Source organism: Callithrix jacchus, chromosome 2 (genome assembly GCF_049354715.1).
Source record: "Callithrix jacchus isolate 240 chromosome 2, calJac240_pri, whole genome shotgun sequence".
In the NCBI taxonomy this organism is placed as follows: domain Eukaryota; kingdom Metazoa; phylum Chordata; class Mammalia; order Primates; family Cebidae; genus Callithrix; species Callithrix jacchus.
Genome location: NC_133503.1, coordinates 194,164,231 through 194,182,264, shown reverse-complemented (window position 1 = coordinate 194,182,264; position 18,034 = coordinate 194,164,231). Strand labels below are relative to the sequence as shown.

General features: G+C 36.0%; 1 protein-coding gene across 25 annotated transcripts in view; it reads right to left on the bottom strand.

The window, feature by feature from the left end:
- CTNND2 (catenin delta 2) overlaps window positions 1-18,034 on the bottom strand; it is a 967,235-nt gene that overhangs the window by 448,017 nt on the left and 501,184 nt on the right. For all 25 annotated transcript variants that reach the window (XM_035292306.3, XM_035292310.3, XM_017969987.4 and 22 more), the window contains 2 exons: window positions 9,032-9,066; window positions 8,565-8,681 (listed from right to left, as the gene is read on the bottom strand). In XM_035292306.3, the coding sequence (XP_035148197.2) occupies window positions 8,565-8,681; window positions 9,032-9,066 (152 nt within the window). The remainder of the gene's footprint in view (window positions 1-8,564; window positions 8,682-9,031; window positions 9,067-18,034) is intronic.

Here is an 18,034-nt window from a genome sequence, read left to right as displayed (position 1 = left end):
ATTAAAAATTACTGTAGTACCAGGAAAAGAAAAACTATATATTTCTTCATAAATAGTCTAAGGATCTGATATATTCCTATTTCTCACTATCAATACTTGTGAAAAGAAGTAAAACATTAATACAAGTCAGTTTTGAAGAAAATAAAATTTAAAAGTGAAATTCAGAAAACACTACAATCTGTGAATGGGAACATAGGAGTTTCAAGAACCAGTTTTTGATTTGCCACACATCACACATGTTCCCCCATGATCTGCATGGCTTCCTTGTGCATTTCATTCAGGTCTCTGATTCAATGTCTTCTCACAATAGAGGCTTTCCCGGCCTTCAATCATTCTTTATTCGAGTGGTACTCAGAACTTTTGGTTTTTTAACCCTCAAAATTATAGAGGACTCCAAAGAGCTTTATTTTATCTTGGTTATATATAATGCTAGTCACTTGAAATGTTTCCAATACAAGAATACGTAGCACATGTTCCCAGAGCTGTCAGGGACATGATGCTGTCACATGCCATGTAGTCTCTGGAAATCTTCACCAACATTCATGTGAGAAAAAGCATGGAAAAGCAAGTATCTTTTAGTATTATCATGAAAACCTTTTGACTTTGAAAGTCCCCATCAGGGGCCATGAAGAGCCGAGAATTCCCAAGTATACCTTGAGAAAAGCTGCTCTACTCTACTGTTGACCTGGCTTTGTCCTTCTGCAAAGCCATTATTGATCTGGCCCTCCAGTATTGAAAAGGTTGGTTTGGGCCTTTTCTGAGTAAAATATAAATGCCACAAGCACAGAGATCCTTTGTTCTGGCATTAATAAGTGCTTAAGACATACATATAACAAAATAAATGACTGGAACATCTACCTGTGCCTACAGTGATATAATAAAAAACCTGTACACTAAGAGTGGTTACATCAGTTACTGTTCAAGTGCTTTATTGTTTGATCACTATCAGTATTTTTTTTTTTTTTTTTTTTTGAGACAGAGTCTGGCTCTATTGCCCAAACTGCTGAAGTGCAGTGGCAGAATCTTGGCTCACTGCAATCTACACTTTCCAGGTTCAAGGGATTCTCCTGCCTCAGCCTCCCAAGCAGCTGGGATTACAGGCATGTCCCACCACGCCCAGCTAATTTTTTTGTAGAGGTGAAGTTTCGCCAGGTTGGCCAGGCTGGTCTGGAACTACTGACCTCAACTGATCTGCCCACCTTGGCCTCCCAAAGTTCTGGGACTGCAGTTATAAGCCACTGCACCTGGCCAGTATTCACATATTTTAACTTTTGGGAGACTCCCTCAATACATCTTCATAATGTGTTACCAGAAGAGTCCTCTCCTTCCACTGCCTTGTTGGGGAAAAGTCTGCTTATTCTAAGGTTTCTCACTGGTGATGGCAGCCTCTTAGCCTTTTCTCATACCTGTGGCAGCTCTGGCAGTTCTGACACTGTCCTCACTTTCACCAGGTTTCATCTCATCCTCATATTTATGTTCTGGGCATCTACAATGCCTTGACAATTTCAAGACCAGGAAATTTCCACCAGGTTCTACACACAGTGTGCTTGGTCCCAGAAGATCCTGATAACCCAAGTGGGAATGATGGCTTTAATGGGAAATTTGCATTGTTTTCTCTTATTAAGTGTATGGTTAAAGAGCTCTTCTTACTTGATGCCTTTGCCTACTCCTTAAATTCTTAGGTTTGCCTCTGAGCTGGCGACCTTGTTAGAGAAGGTATAACATGCTTCTTAAATGTCTACATGATAGAAGGAAATCTAAGTGAAATCAAAGAAAAAGGAATTAGGCCCGGCACAGTGGTTCAGGCCTCTGATCCCACCTACTCAGGAGGCTGAGGCAGGACAATCACTTAAAAAACACAGAAGGCAGAGGTTGCAGTGAGATGAGATTGTGTCACTGCACTCCAGTCTGGGCGCCAGAGCAGGACTCTATCTCAAAAAAAAGAAAGAAAGAAAGAAAAAGAAATTAAACACTTAAACACTAGCTGAGAAACAGGTAGGAATACTTCTAGAAGGGAGGACAATTATAGCTTCCTGAAGGATTCTATTATTCCTACCTGTATGATTTCCCTCAGCTTTTGCCCTCACCTTCCATTTTTGCCACTACTAACCTCCCATTAATCTCATACACCCAAGGCAGGGAGAAAGTGAGTGTAAGTGAATTTCAAAAGGAATGACAGCATCAGCCAACTTTAGACCTGGACACCACGACAAACCTCTGGAAAGAACGGTCTTGTTTGTATCTTAAAAACTTGGACCAAAGAGCATATGATTAAGTGATTTCATAGGGAATGAATAATTAGGATAGCTCAACTGACTCAAATAGACACATTTCCAGGATGTGGGGCCCCTAAGGCCAGGTGACAGTCCTTGGGCACCTCTAAGGTAAGAGAGGTTTTCCATTCTGTTGGGTCTATCTGACGACATGGTTTCCACAATAATAGAAAGCAAAACAGAAAGCAGCCCTTTTTCCCTGACTGTGATTTTTATTTTTTTAGCCATTTGATTAATGGATTCCAAATGGATTTTACCACTTTGATTACTATAATTTTCATGAAAAATTTACTCTCCTGTGACGTCTTCTGCATTTTTTGGTGTCCTGCTTACCAGGAATTATGAAAACATTCACTTCACAAGGATGCCTCTCCTTGTATTATTATTATCACATGAGAACATATGGAATCAGGTTTCATAGCCTTTAAGTAATCTGATCTCTCAAACATCTCTTGTGCATTAAGTATATTCACAGTAATTAAAATAACATAAGGCTGTAAGTCAACAGTGAATAATACATTCACCTCTGTTAAACTATATATAATTATTCTAGTTTGATTTTACCTGCTTAGAATGGTAACATATATGACTGATTCCTGAGTTTTAAAAATATATTTGGATTTGAAAACTCAGAATAATATGTACTTTTTTTACCATAACAGAATATATTAGTTACCATAAGAATATATGAGTTCTTAAGATTTTCTTCCTATTGAATAATCGAATTTTCTAAACTGTAACAGAATTTCAATTCATTAATATGCTACAGAAAGAAATAATTACTATTGCAAGATAGAATATTTAAACAAATAACAATCTGTGGTTAAACATGTGCATTATTTTATTCCAGGTTCTCCTTACTATTTCTTATTTTGACTGACAACATTTTTGAGAGTCACTGGCTAAGACATTATATTTCTGAGTTTATATCTAAAAAGAAGCATAGATTCAATAAAGTACTTGGTCCAAGGCAGTTCAAGTCACATTATACATTATGTAGAAAGCTAATGCCCCCAAGCTTCTGTTGGTAAATTATTTTTTATTGTTTTTTTTTTGTTCCACTGAAACAATAGCAACCTCTGAAGCATTTCTCCTAGTGACTCAGTGACACTTATTTGTTAAAATTGAAATTACACAGTCAGCAGTCACAAAAAGAAGCAGGGTAGCAAAGGTTGTGGACATGATTTACAAAGTGTTTCAGATAGCACTTTTAAAAACATATGAAGTGTTAGAAACCATTGGTAACTGTATGACACAATAAAATCCACAGAGTAGAGCTGTTACTGCTTGCCTTAAGGTCAAGAAGACCAGTACTATGATTCAAATTTTATTTTAATCAGACCTTTGAAAAATAGCAAAAAGCTTTAATCACAACAAATTAAGAACTATGCCCCTATGGGGTGAGACAGCTTTCCATTTTAGAACTTTTCCAGACTGAGTTTAGACAGTATTTAGCTTGTTTTAGTCTCTTTTGAGTGAGGATTAAGAGACTGGTTCTCAAGGGCAGGGTGCCAGGTCCAATTTAGCATTAGCTGGTTCATAGCTAATGAATCCACTGATTGAATAATCACTGACTGGCAGAATCTGATGGGCTTTTCCTAACTAGATGAAATCTGTCAACATGCCACTCTGTACTCTGTATCTATTTGCTATGTTTCTATGTCGGAGAGGTACATATGGTACACTGTTGTTCTATCAAGGAGAATACTGTGCTGATATTGCTGTATTCTTTTTTTTAATTCTTTGTTGGTTTAATTTTATTATTTTTAAAAATATATTTCATTGCACTTTAGGTTGTGGGGTACATGTGACGAACATGCAGGATTGTTGCATAGGAACATACACGGCATTGTGGTTTGCTGCCTCCATCACCATCACCTATATCTGGCATTTCTCCCCATGTTTTCCCTCCCCAACTCCCTACCCCCCCACTGTCCTTCCCCTAGTCCCCCGCAAAAGACCCCAGTGTGTGATGCTCCCGTCCCTGTGTCCATGTGTTCTCATTGTTCAACACCTGCCTATGAGTGAGAACATGCGGTATTTGATTTTCTGTTCTTGTGTCAGTTTGCTGAGAATGACAGTTTCCAGGTTCATCCATGTCCCTACAAAGGACACGAACTCATCATATTTTATGGCTGTATAGTATTCCATGGTGTATATGTGCCAGATTTTCCCTGTCCTGTCTATCATTGATGGGCATTTGGGTTGGTTCCAGGTCTTTGCTATTGTAAATAGTGCTGCAATGAACATACGTGTGCATGTGTCTTTATAATAGAATGATTTATAATCCTTTGGATATATACTCAATAATGGGATTGCTGGGTCAAATTAAATTTCTATTTCTAGGTCCTTGAGGAATCACCACACTGTCTTCCACAATGGTTGAACTAATTTGCACTCCCATCAACAGTGTGAAAGTGTTCCTATTTCTCCACATCCTCTCCGGCATCTGTTATCTCCAGATTTTTTAATAAATTCCATTCTAACTGGTGTGAGATGATATCTCAATGTGGTTTTGATTTGCATTTCTCTCATGACCAGTGATGATGAGCATTTTTTCATATGTTTTTTGGCCTCATCTATGCCTTCTTCTGAAAAGTGTCTGTTCATATTGTTTGCCCACTTTTGAATGGGTTTGTTTTTTTTCTTGTAAATCTGTTTTAGTTCTTTATAGATTCTGGATATTAGCCCTTTGTCAGATGAGTAGATTGCAAAAAATTTTTCCCATTCTGTTGGTTGCTGGTTCACTCTAATGATTGTTTCTTTTGTTGTACAGAAGCTCTGGAGTTTAATTAGACCCCATTTGTCTATTTTGGCTTTTGTTGCCAATGCTTTTGGTGTTTTAGTCATGAAGTCCTTGCCTATGCCTATGTCCTGAATGGTTTTGCCTAGGTTTTCTTCTAGGGTTTTTACGGTGTTAGGTCTTATGTTTAAGTCTTTAGTCCATCTGGAGTTAATTTTAGTGTAAGGTGTCAGGAAGGGGTCTAGTTTCTGCTTTCTGCTCATGGCTAGCCAGTTTACTTACTCTCTGCTAGTCCTCTGCACATACTAGGATGTCTTGTATTCTGGCTTCTGGTTGGGTTTGGCCAATGAGAGGCAGATGAAAGACATCAGGGGCGGGAGGAAAAAGAGATGAGGACATTGATTCCCTCCTTCCTTCTGGGCTCTGCTGGAACTAGTTCCTTTGTTTGCCTTAGGGTCTAAGGGTGGTGAGGGCTTTTGTCTTCTACTGCCTGAATACCTCAATATGCACTGTTTGTTTTCTTCATCCTGCCCACTTCTTCATAAGTAGTCCCTTAATTAAATTCTGTTCAGTTAACCTCTTTTGAATAGAATGCATATGTCATCTGGAACCTAACTAATATACATACATAGAGCAATTTAGATTTTTATTTTATCATCTTCTGAACACTTAAAATTAGCAATATTGATCCCCAAAATGATAGTTATCTACCCAATATGTTAAAATTATTTTCCTAAATTCTACTCAGTTACTTCAGTCTCCAGGTGACTCTGAAGATGGTTCTTAAGAATAAGACTATTCTTTACGTGGCTGTGGTTCAGAATCCTTCGCATACAACTTTTGAATGGTACTTTTATCACCAGTTTCTTTTTTGTTTTGTTTCTTTTTCTTTCTTCAAAGCAAAACGCAGGAGCTTTCAAAATAAACAATCAACTAAAATCCTTGGAGTCTTCAATAAGATAATTCAGTACATGACAATATAAAGTGATTAATCTTTCTTAAAAAATAAACATTTGGCAGTTACCAAATATATATATGGAAAGACTATATTGGAGCATTTAACTTTCCTGTTATAAACTATTTGTAGGTAATTTTTAAATACATATTTCAGGCAAACTAAAAGGAACACTAAAACATTTTCTTTCCCATTTTTTTTTTGTGTGTGTAACAGAGTTTCTCAACTAAGAAAGCTCAATATTATTATTTGACTTACAGAAAAAATATATATATTTATCCAAAAAAATCATAGATTTCTCCCCTCGATTTCTCTCTGCCAGCATTTGTTTACCTTTGACTATTTCACTTTCTCTTACTTCTCTGCATTACTTTTATCATGTCCATCTTCCTAGTTTCTTGCTATTTACTTAGCTCTTTTAAGATTTTCTTCAAATTAAGTACAACATTCTTTATTTTGTTTTGTATTTTTAATAAAGAAGTTAAGATGTCCTCTGAATGTGGTTTTCCCCCACACTTCTCTGGAAGTTCCTGTTTTATTTGCTTGATAAATATTATGCAATTTTCTTTATAATTTCCATTTGATTCAGTAAATATCCAGAATTATGTTTCTTAGTTTTAATATTATTACATTTTGCTTACAATTTTATTATTTACTTTTAATGTTGGTAGATTTTTATCCAAGGAAATGGCCCCACCATACTTCTTAATTTTTATAATTGCCTTTATCTTCCAGTAGCTGGTCAATTTTTGTAACTTTTCCTTGGACATATGTAAAAAACATATATTATCATACAATAAATAAAACCTCTAAAATTTATTTAATACATTGTTCTGTTAATTGGTTATTTTGTGGCTTTCCTTTCTGGCACTCTGTCTGATTCACATGCATTCAAATGTTCACAATACTATTTTTCATCAACTTCTTTTATTTTTAGTAACATTTGTTTTAATATTCATATGATATGCTCTTTGGTGCATACATGCTCATTAGATTTTAGTATGAGCTTAACACATCTTTATAAGACTGCTCACTACATAACTCCCATCTCTGGCCCTGCTAAGTGATTCTGTATTAAATTCCAATTTATCTTATGTTTTCTTCCAATCCCACTCTTTGCATTGATTATATTTGTGACACTACTTTGACTATTCCTTTCATTTTAACACTAATTTCATTAGATGTTATGAATAACTCATAACTACTTCATCTTTGTTTACTGCAAGTTTGAACTTTTATTCTCAGAGAATTTACCATGCTTATATGCAGCATTAGATTGATAAACCTAAATTATCCCTTCTATTTTAATTTGTTTACTTTTTATTTAACTCATTGCTTTATTTTCTGTACATTCCATTTATTAAAGATTACTCCTTCTCCCAAACTCATAATCAAATATATTACTATATTAAAAAAATGAGATCTCCACTACTGTCTCTCTCTTCTCCAACAAGACAGACTATTCTGTTGCTGCTTTTCTTACTAACAAGATGAGTGCATGTGTTTCAAATATTAATTAAATGAGTATAACTACAGCTATCCCTGCAAGAGAAACATTTTTAATGACTATGAGTGAAAAGAGGTAACAATTATACATTTTCAATACAAAATGCAGAGAAGGATAATACCAAACCAATATTTCTTTAGTAATTGTATTGAGAGGATGCATATGGGTATAAATATACCTGTTGTATACACAACAATGTTATCCTAAGAGTAATGGTATTACAAAGATTATAGATTAAATGAGATAATCTGTAAATTAAATAGTTTTCAAGATCAGTATGCTATCTTATCCTTTTGTCTTTCTTTTACACAGTAAAGTTTAATAGGTATTGGAGGAAATTTTATTTTTTCAATTAAGGAATAAAATGCTTCACTGGTTTTTGATGTATTACCAGGATAATACCTATTTTAATGATGAAATTTTTAGCATTTTGTGGAAATTTATTAAAATAAGTGAAGATAATTTTATGATTTATTTAAAGGAGGTTCATTTAAACTCTGAACGCTTTTATTTATAAGCCTCAATGATTCTGGTTGAAAAATATGTCACTAAGTGGAGCGAAAGTGAACTTTAAATATTCTGTGGAATTAATATAGCAATGCAAGATGGTTAAATACAGAAAGGTGAGGATTCATTGCCCAGTACCTTAGCAGAGTACTGAACAGTATTGATAGTATACCAATGTTTTTCCTATGTTGTCATATAATTGCTGCTTTTTATGATTTCTAACAACAGTGATCTGTATGAGTAAATCATTGATAGTTAATTTTAAGGCAGACCTCGTGTTGACTACAAAATATATGATGAGTTCATAAAATACGCTAGTCTAGATATTGAAAAGGATATCAGAGAACATTGAGAATCACCAGTGTGTCAGCGCAAAAACTACTGTTTTCAAAGAGTTTATACTCTAATGTGAACTGAGGTGGGATAATATGGGAAAGGAATAGATGGGATGGAGTGAAATGGATAAAACAAGCATAAAAATATCCTGAAATCCTCATTTGTAATGTAATGATATTAGAAAAATGATGACATAATACTCCTATATTTTAACTGTTCAAGCATAACTACCATGTGACTTACTTTCACCTGTAGAATATTCCTGTGGGTCAAGTATTCCCGATTCCTGTAGTGACCTAATACAGGAGTCCACCAGCTCGAGACCTGTTGTAAGCTCATCTTCGATATCTTTTTGACCATCTGAAATAAAATAATTTAAAGTGAACAAACACATAATATATTATTATTAAATATTTAGGTTTTCATTTGATCATAAAAAATACCATAGTACCTCTATGAAGTTTTCATTAGCTATCCCATTGTAATTCTTGGTCAACCAGCATTAAAGCCAAGGTCAACAATTTCATGTACCCTTGAAAAGCCCAGTTACTACAGAATTGAAAGATTTAACTCCCAATAAATTGTGAGCTATCATCAAGTTTTACTATCGGGATGTTTTCCTATTACTTTTCTGAGTCTCATTTCAAAGTTCATAAGAAAATTCATCAGTAGGGATATGTGTAACTCTTCATCAATAAGATAGACATTACCTTGTGACTGCCAGTGAAACTGCTCTTCTGCTGAACTGTAAAAAAGAGAATACACAGATATAATGCATTGATTAGAAAAGACCCTAAAATCTAAGACACAAAGGCACATTAGGGTAGTAATAGTGGCTCCATGGCATTTCTTTTCATTTCTTACTCTGAAAAGGGATGTTGATATGATTTTAATTTTAATCGATTTTCTGTATATCCCTTTTGATCTACAAGTATTAGCATGCTTTAAATGGACATTGTTCAGTAATCTTCAGAAAAAAGCTCATTTTTTACAGAACTCAACCTGTTAGGCTCATTCTTTATAAGAGCTACTACATACATGCAGTTTTACTCTATTTTAGTTATTTTAGAATAGGATCATGTAGACTTTGTAAGATAGCCTAATAGTAAATAACTATCTCTTTTTTTATTTGGGAATGCGAAGTCCCAAACCAGTTATCCAATGGCCCGTATGGGGATCAAACCCGCGACCTTGGCGTTATTAGCACCATGCTCTAACCAACTGAGCTAACTGCTCTTTTTTTTATTAGAGAGATGATTTAAATCTTTGCCTCCATTAGGCATATCATATTAAAATTTCCCTTTAGTTGTTTATTAGGAGTTTAATTTAAAAATTACAACACTTTACCACCAACTAAATATACATTTCCAAAAGTCTCACTTATTAACACGTTATGAAATGATACAGTCAGAAAGGGTTGTCCATATACATATGCGAAAGATACTGTATAGAGTGGCTATGTGTAGGCAACAGAGATTTATTGCGAATATTTTATTAAATACAAAATACACAGTTTCTAAATATGAGCAATTCTTCCATTGTGTATGCAAACACTTCCTACATGCTCCCTTTTTATAGGTAAATAATTGGTGAGAAATCTACATGCTAATTTCTGAGAGACATCATTTTGAGAATGATTCTGTACATTTATTTCACGATCTTTTACTCTGATCAAGCAGCTTCCATGAATAGTTCATTAGTTTCACAAAAGAATGTGGATTGTAAATCTTTAGTCTGTACCTTAGAGGTGGGTTCTGAATACATTTACAGAGACAAAGGGAATTCTGGGTATAAATCCATGCTCAGAAAAGTCATGACTGGCATAAATAAATACAAGAGTAGTCCATTAAGAAACATGTGGCTGTTATCGGGTATCTTGCCCCTGAGTCAATCCATATTAGAAAACTGGACAATGGTTTTATAATGTTGAGAGCTGTAGATAGAATTGATACACAAAATAATATTTCATATTCAGTCCAATGCAACTCTTTCTTGCATCAAAAAGATGTGACATTATATACTAGTAACATCTAGCTACAAAGTTTAACTCTTAAAATAGAAACATAATCCTAAAATCAACATTTTCAAAATTATGAGACAGGTTAAGTTAGTAAATGGAATTTAATATAAAGCAGTCCCATCTTATTATTCAAGAATCACCAATTCAAAAATCAGAACCATAGTTATCCTGGCTATTTTGATCCTCTAAGAAGTCTATGGATCATTACTTTTCAAGAACATGAATATCAAAATAATAGTGTTTAAAGATCAATCCCATTGGTCATTTGCAGAAGCTGGACTAGAACTCAGGCATTTGGGTTCTGAGTAATGTTGAATGCTTACTTGTGTCAGAATCATCTGTTGTAGCACTTCTTAAATATATGTATTTTGGGGTCCCACTAGAGTCCTACCAGATCAAAAAGCCCGTGGGTTAGGCTGGAAGCCTGCACTGCATAATAAGTTTCCATGATGATCCTTATGTGTTTCTAACTTTGAAAAACATGAGATACTATTTTCATTAATCATCCATTATTAGTTTAGAGCTCGCCACAACTTCATTCTTTTTAAGGCTAGACAAATTCTCAAAGTGGTATAATATTTTAAGTGTTTACAAGCTATAGATTTATGTATGGGTAGAAAACACTTCCATATTGCTTGTGGGTTGAATAAAGGGCCCCCCTCTCTCAAAAGATATATCCTCAGCAAAACCCTGAGACCTGTGAATGGTAACATATTTGGGAAAAGTGTTTTTGCAGGTGTAATTAAGTTAATAGTCTTCAGATAAGATCATCGTGAGTCATCTAGGTTGGCTCTAAATCCAATGACAGATGTGCTTATAAGAGATAGAAGACAGACAAAGACGCAGAGGGGCAGGCCATGTGAAAACAGGGGCGGAGACTGGGGTGATGCAGGCACAAGCCGAGGAATTCCTGAAGTCATCAGAACCTGAAAGAGGTAAGGAAGGAAACTCCCCTGGAGACTTTGCAGGGAACACAGCCCTGCTGACACCTTGATTTTGAACTTTTGGTCTCCAAAACCATGAGAGAATGAATTTCTATTGTTTTAAGTCACCCGCTTGTGGCGATCTGTAATGACAGCACCAGGAAACAGATACAACAAAAAGTTCTCACGTTATGTCCTCTAGGATTTGCTACTGGTTCTATACTACTACATTCCTTCACCAGTACAGCCATTTACTAAGTGCGTCCTGTATACCAAGGTGGTATAATAGTACCAGGGCTCAGTTAATTGACAACAATTACAATTCTCTTCTTTATTGATGGGGAATAACAGATTTAGTAATGTCGCAAAACTTGACCAAACAGCTCATAAGTATCCCAGCAGGGATGTAAACTGATGTGTGCAACACCTAAACCCAAATTCTTCTTTTTAAACCTTTATTTTAGGTTCCGGGATACATGTGAAGGTTTGTTACATAGGTAAACTCATGTCATGGGGGTTTGTTGCACAGATTATTTCATAACCCAGGAATTAAGCCCAGAACCCCATAGTTAGCTTTTCTGCTTCTCATCCTCCTCCCACCGTCCACCCTCAACTAGATCCCAGTGTCTATTGTTTTCTTCTCTGAGTTCATAAGTTCTCACTATTTAGCTCCCATTTGTAAGTAAGAACATGCAGTCTTTGGTTTTCTGTTTCTGCGTTAGTTTGCTAAGGATAATGGCCTCCAGCTCCATCCATGTTCCTGCAAAGGACATGATCTCATTCTTTCTTTTCTATGGCTGCATAGTACTCCATGGTGTATATATATGTACCTTATCTTCCTTATTCATCTTGTTGCTGATGGGCATTTAGGTTGATTCCATGTCTTTGTTAATGTAAATAGTGTTTCAGCAAACATTTGCATGCATGTGTCTTTATGATAGAATGATTCGTATTCCTCTGTAATGGGATTGTTGGGTTGAATGGTAGTTCTGCTTTTAGCTCTTTGAGGAATCATCATACTGCTTACTACAATGGCTGCAATGATTTATATTCCCACCAACAGAGTGTTAAGTGTTCATTTTTCTGCTCGACCTCTCTAGCATCTATTATTTTTTCATTTTTTAGTAACAGCCATTCTGACTAGTGTTCATAATCAAAAGTCATGAAGGGGCAAGGCATGGTGACTCATGCCTCTAACTCTGGCTCATGCTAATAATTCCAGTGTTTTGGGAGGCTGAAGCAGCAGGATGGTTTGAGGCCAGGAGTTTCAGACTAGCCTGGGCAACATAGCAAGACCTCGTCTCTACAAAAAATGTTTACAAATTAGCAAGGCATGTTGGTGCATGCCTCTGTTTCTAGTTACTTTGGGGGTTGGCATGGGAGGATTCTTTGAGTCCAGGAGTTTGAGGCTGCAGTGAGCTGAGATTGCACCACTGTCCCTCATGCACCCCAGTTGAGACAACAGAGTGAGACCCGTCTCTAAAAAATTAAAAAATAATTTTTAAAGATTTGTGCAGGGAAACATGCCTCGGTTACCACCCATTTTGTCAATGGAAGTCACTCCTAGTACCCAGTAAAGTCCAGCCCTCCTCTCCTTACAGGAACACTAAAGAACACACTCTGCTCAGCTCCCTTGCACATAGATGGGGTCACACAAAAGCCTATGAGAGGAAGGTGACAGGTGCCACTTTATGCTAAAGCACAGAAGAATAAGCATGAGGTCTTTTTGCTGTCTCGCTCTTCTTAAGCCTTGTGTTGAGATGCATTCCTGAGTAACTATGCGAAATGGAAACTTCTGCCAACCCACAGAGAACACAGAGCACCAGTGAGAAATAAACCACTGTTGTGTTAAAACTCTGTAAAGAGAGGGCTGTTCGATCCGGAAGAATAAATGTCACACTGACCAATTCAGAAAGGTGAATTCCTAAGGCATTTCTTGCTCCTTGATCTCCAATTTCTACAATACGGAATTGGAAGGAAATGTCCTGAGTAACCCTAGTACAAATAAGGTGGTGCCAATTTTATGCGCAGGTGTTGATTTCATTTTTAGGACTACAAATCATGCTACTAGATATAGATTTTTTCTGTTCATCTCTTTCAAATGCATTTCAGTTTTATGATGCAACAGAAAAAAGAAGAAACTTTTTATTACAATTAAAAATATGACTGGAAGTGAATATAAAACTATCTTTTCAATACACAGGGATCTTCCTTTTGGGTAGACAAAAAGCATTAATCACTTCAGTGGTTTCCCTGATTTCTTTAGCACTGTTAAAATGCATTAAAAGTATGACTGATCACAGAGAATAGAATTCCCAAGAGAAAGCTGGTTTGGATTTTATTTCCTTTAAGTGCACATTTTAATCTTTTAGCTAGGAGCTTTTATGCAGTTGCCTATTTTATGTATTTGATTCCTTGTTTTAAAAATTGCTCTAAGGTAGATGCTTTGTAAAAAGCAAATAAACTATTTATTTATTCAATAAACATGGATTATGCCTTTATCTCAGATACTCTCATATCAGGTATCTAGGAATTACCTGTGGTAAATTTTCTCTCAATTACATAATTCAATTTAATATAATGGAAAAGTCATTTTTGAAGGTGTTATAAGTTAAATGCACGTTCAATTTCAGGAAATAAAATTTGCTTTTACTGCTGAAATGCTATTTTATGAAATAGAAATCACCTCCAAAGAAATAAACATACGAAAACTATAGACATAATTTACATCAGTCTATATATGTTTGAATATACCTAAATGTAAGATCAAGAACCTAGTGACTATGAGAAAAACATGTATTTAAGACAAAGACAACCACAAATAACAGTTAACCTTTAAATACATAAAGACATCAGTGATACTAGGAAAGAATATTTGAAATAATATACTAAAAGCACGAATTCTAATAGCTAATATGTATATAGGTCTCATTTGGTAGCACACAATAGTCTAACTGATTTATAGTTAATCTTCATATCAAAACTTTTGAGAGAGGTAATATTTTCCCATTTTACAGATAGTAAAACCAAGGTAAAAAGATGCCAGGGAAGTTGCTGGAGGTCCCTCAGCCAGTTAGTAGTGGATGGAGCCAGAGTTATGACCTTGGTTTCCTGGTTCCAGAATCTACAGAAATGTGTGAACCACTATTCCAGTCACACATTTAGCTACAACAAAAGTAAAATCTTAAATGACCAAAAAACTCCTACCAGAAACCAAGTTGTAAACCAAGCCATGTCCTGGGAGAAAATATTTGCAATGCATATAACTTACAAGGCTTACCTTCCAGAATATATAATGAGCTCCTACAAGTCAATAAGATAGAGATTTAAAAATCAAATAGAAGAGAGGTCATCAAACATGTATAGCTGATACACAGCAAAAAAAAAAAAAAAAAAAAACGCTAAAAACCACAAAACAAGAATGTATGACTACTGAACACATTAAAAGTTGTTGAGGAATAAAAACTAAACACAAGATACCTCCTGACACTCCACAAACTGTCCAAAAATTTGAAAGTCTGACAATATTAAGTGTTGGGAAGAAATGGGAAAGTAACTCTCATACATTGTAGATGGGAGAGTAAATCAGTGAAACACACAGGTGACTTGTGGGACGGTACCTGGTAATGCTGTATATGTAATACCTAATCATCCAGGAACTCTGTTTCTATGTAGAGACCCCAGGAAAACACCTGCACCTTTGCCCAGGAGACTTGCACAGGATTGCTCATGCCTGCATTGTTACAATAGCAAGACAATGGAAACAACCTATGTGTTCCAGCAGTAGAAAAATGGACAAATATAACAATATGATTACATATCTTATATGAGAGGTCTTCAAAAAGTTCATGGAATATGCATACTATGAAAATTTTATGTGTGGATTTCAAAAATTTGTTGCACCCAAACAAACTGATACTTACCGGTCATGTCTGAACATCATCTAGTTTGAGGCACTAACAAGGGTAAGACGTCAGTTTGAAAAGAGCTCTTATTAGAGAAACATGAATTCTGCTAAAATTGAAGCAAGAATAAACATCAAATTTACAGGGAGACTTGGATGGAAGAATGGCAGAATTATTGATGCCTTACAAAAAGTTTATGGGGATAAAGCCAGCAAAGAAATCAGCATTTTGCAAATGGTGACTTGTTTTAAGACGGGAATGATGATGATGAAGGTGAAGGCTGCTGCGGCGGAGCATTCACAGCAACTTCTAAAGGGCAGGGCTGGGCCTAGTTAGTATTCGGATATTGTGAGAAATGAAGTTTACTCTTTATTTGTATCTTTTAATTCCGTTTTTCCACAAATTTTTTGAGATCCCTTTATATGACATACCTATGGACTAAATACTACTTGGCAGGTAAACTAAATTAGCCAGATACGTATTGTAGTTCTTAAAAACAAAATACAGAGAAAAAAAATGCAAGTTGCTAATAAGTATATATTGCAGGATCCCAGTTATGTGAATTTTAGAAATATTGACTAAACAGTACTGTTTATACACACACCACACACACACACATACACACATACACACACACACACACACCTCTCTGCATATGCACATGTAGAAAGAGAACAAAAATATATTAACTGAAAAGTTATCAAAATCAAGATGCTGGTGGTGGCTCTACAGGGGGTCAGAGGGTGCAGAAAAATGAGTCTAAGGAAGAGTAACTTCCCTCCCTCTTTTATCTCCAATGTTTTATTTATGAAAAATGACAAAATGTTAACATTATTTTAAAAATATCTTTGATACTTTGAAGAGAAAAAATTCCCCATGATTCCTGCGCTTGCAAACATGCTTAGTTAAATGCTTTGATGAACCCTTGTGATTGCAACCTTTATAATATTCTTATCACTGTTGGAATCACTCCCAGTGTAAACTCAAATGATGCCAAACAATTCTGAAATATATAATTACAAACGATAGCGGCAACAACTGTTCAGAGGTCTATTAACTTCTTTTTCCATTTCACCTGTGAGACAAATGACAGTGCCATTTCTACAATGTTTCAAGTTTGATGTAGTTTGAACATTTCAAGTAAGCAACCAATAACTTTCAAGTTCGGAGGTCATGAAACAGGAAACACGCTGGTGTAAACGACAAGATAACCTTTGAATTCCTTGAGAAGTGATTTCCACCTCATCATTCCAATATGATAGCCTCAGTAACTCTCTCTAGGCCATTTCTAATAAAAATATATATGTGAAGTTCGGAGCATTTCCTTAATGCCAGGAAAACACACAAAGCAAACCATTACTAGACATGTTTCATCTGTTACAAAACTGCTCAAATATACTCTGTCTTTTTCAACTTTTTGATACCCAAAGCATCAATCTCCACACTGCATCATGTACTGTATTATTGCTCACAGTACCTTTCGAAATGAAATAAAGGTACAGAACTATGAGTTTTTTTGTTAGTTTGCTTGTGAGGTAAGCAATGTACCTAAAACATAAAAAAGCCGGAGAAATTATTAGGAAATAAATTGCTTCAAAACAGACCTTTAGCTGGGTGTGGTGGCTCATGCTTGCAATCCATCATTTTGGGAGGCTGAGGTGGACGGATCACGAGGTCAGGAGTTTGAGACCAGCCTGGCCAACATAGTGAAACCCCATCTGTACTGAAAATACAAAAAATTAACTGGGCACGGTGGCAGCCACCTGTAATCCCAGCTACTTGGGAGGCTGGGGCAGGAGAACCGCTTGAACCCAGGAGGCAGAGGTTGCAGTGAGATGAGATCGTGCTACTTTACTCCAGCCTGAGAGACAGTATGAGACATTGTCTCAACATAAAACAAAACAAAAACTGACCTTTGATTCTAACCCATGGGAACAAAGATCTTTATACTGATGATGCCCATATGACCTGACCTTGTATTTGGACAGCAAAACATATTTAGTATGTAGTTTTGCATGTAGCACCTCACAAGAATAGGCATAGGTTGCAAAATAAAATGCCCTTAGTCAAAAGCCTCAAGTACTGTGAAAATGTAACATATTTAGTAAAAATGGTGAGGAGTGGTCCCCCACCAAGCTTGGCTTCAGGCTTCTGCTGCCCTTTTCCATTAGTGCTCTATGTCCAGAACACACTGGTTGGTTTGCTGAATAACCCCACTCGCTGCAGACATTTTGTGGAACTGATTTCCCTGTGGTCGGCTGCCTGTACTCTCTATACTTGTTTGTGGTATAATCCCAAATGAATGTCCTAATATCTCTGCCACGCAATTAGAATTGCTTTTTTAGATGATACATCTTGTTTTTGTTTTATCTATTGCCATCAAAAAGACTACCTGACGGCTACCACCAACATTTTTACAGGCTATAATGGACAGCTGCAGAATCTCAAAGCCTGGTATATCTTGAGGAAGTATGGAACTGCTTCCTCTTTTATGAGATTGTTACCCAGTCCTACGTGACCCACGTGAATTTCTACCCCATCTAAACTCTGCTCATCCTTAGGACACTAGATGCTGAAGTCAGAAGTTCCCCCTTCAGACCAAACTGGCTAAAAGTATGGGATCAAATACAGCAGCTCCTCTGACCTCTGAAGGACCTCTGACTTCATTATAATCTGATTTCTATGCTAAATGATGCTCCAAATAGCACCACGACAGCTGACAATCACCATGACAACAACTGGAAGAAACCTTAAAAGGACAAAATGAAACCATAAAAGGACAAAAAAGTGGTAACTCCAGTTCTGAGAAGTTCCCTGCCCATTCCTGGAAGAGACATGAATATTCCTCCCCTTGCTCTTCATGCC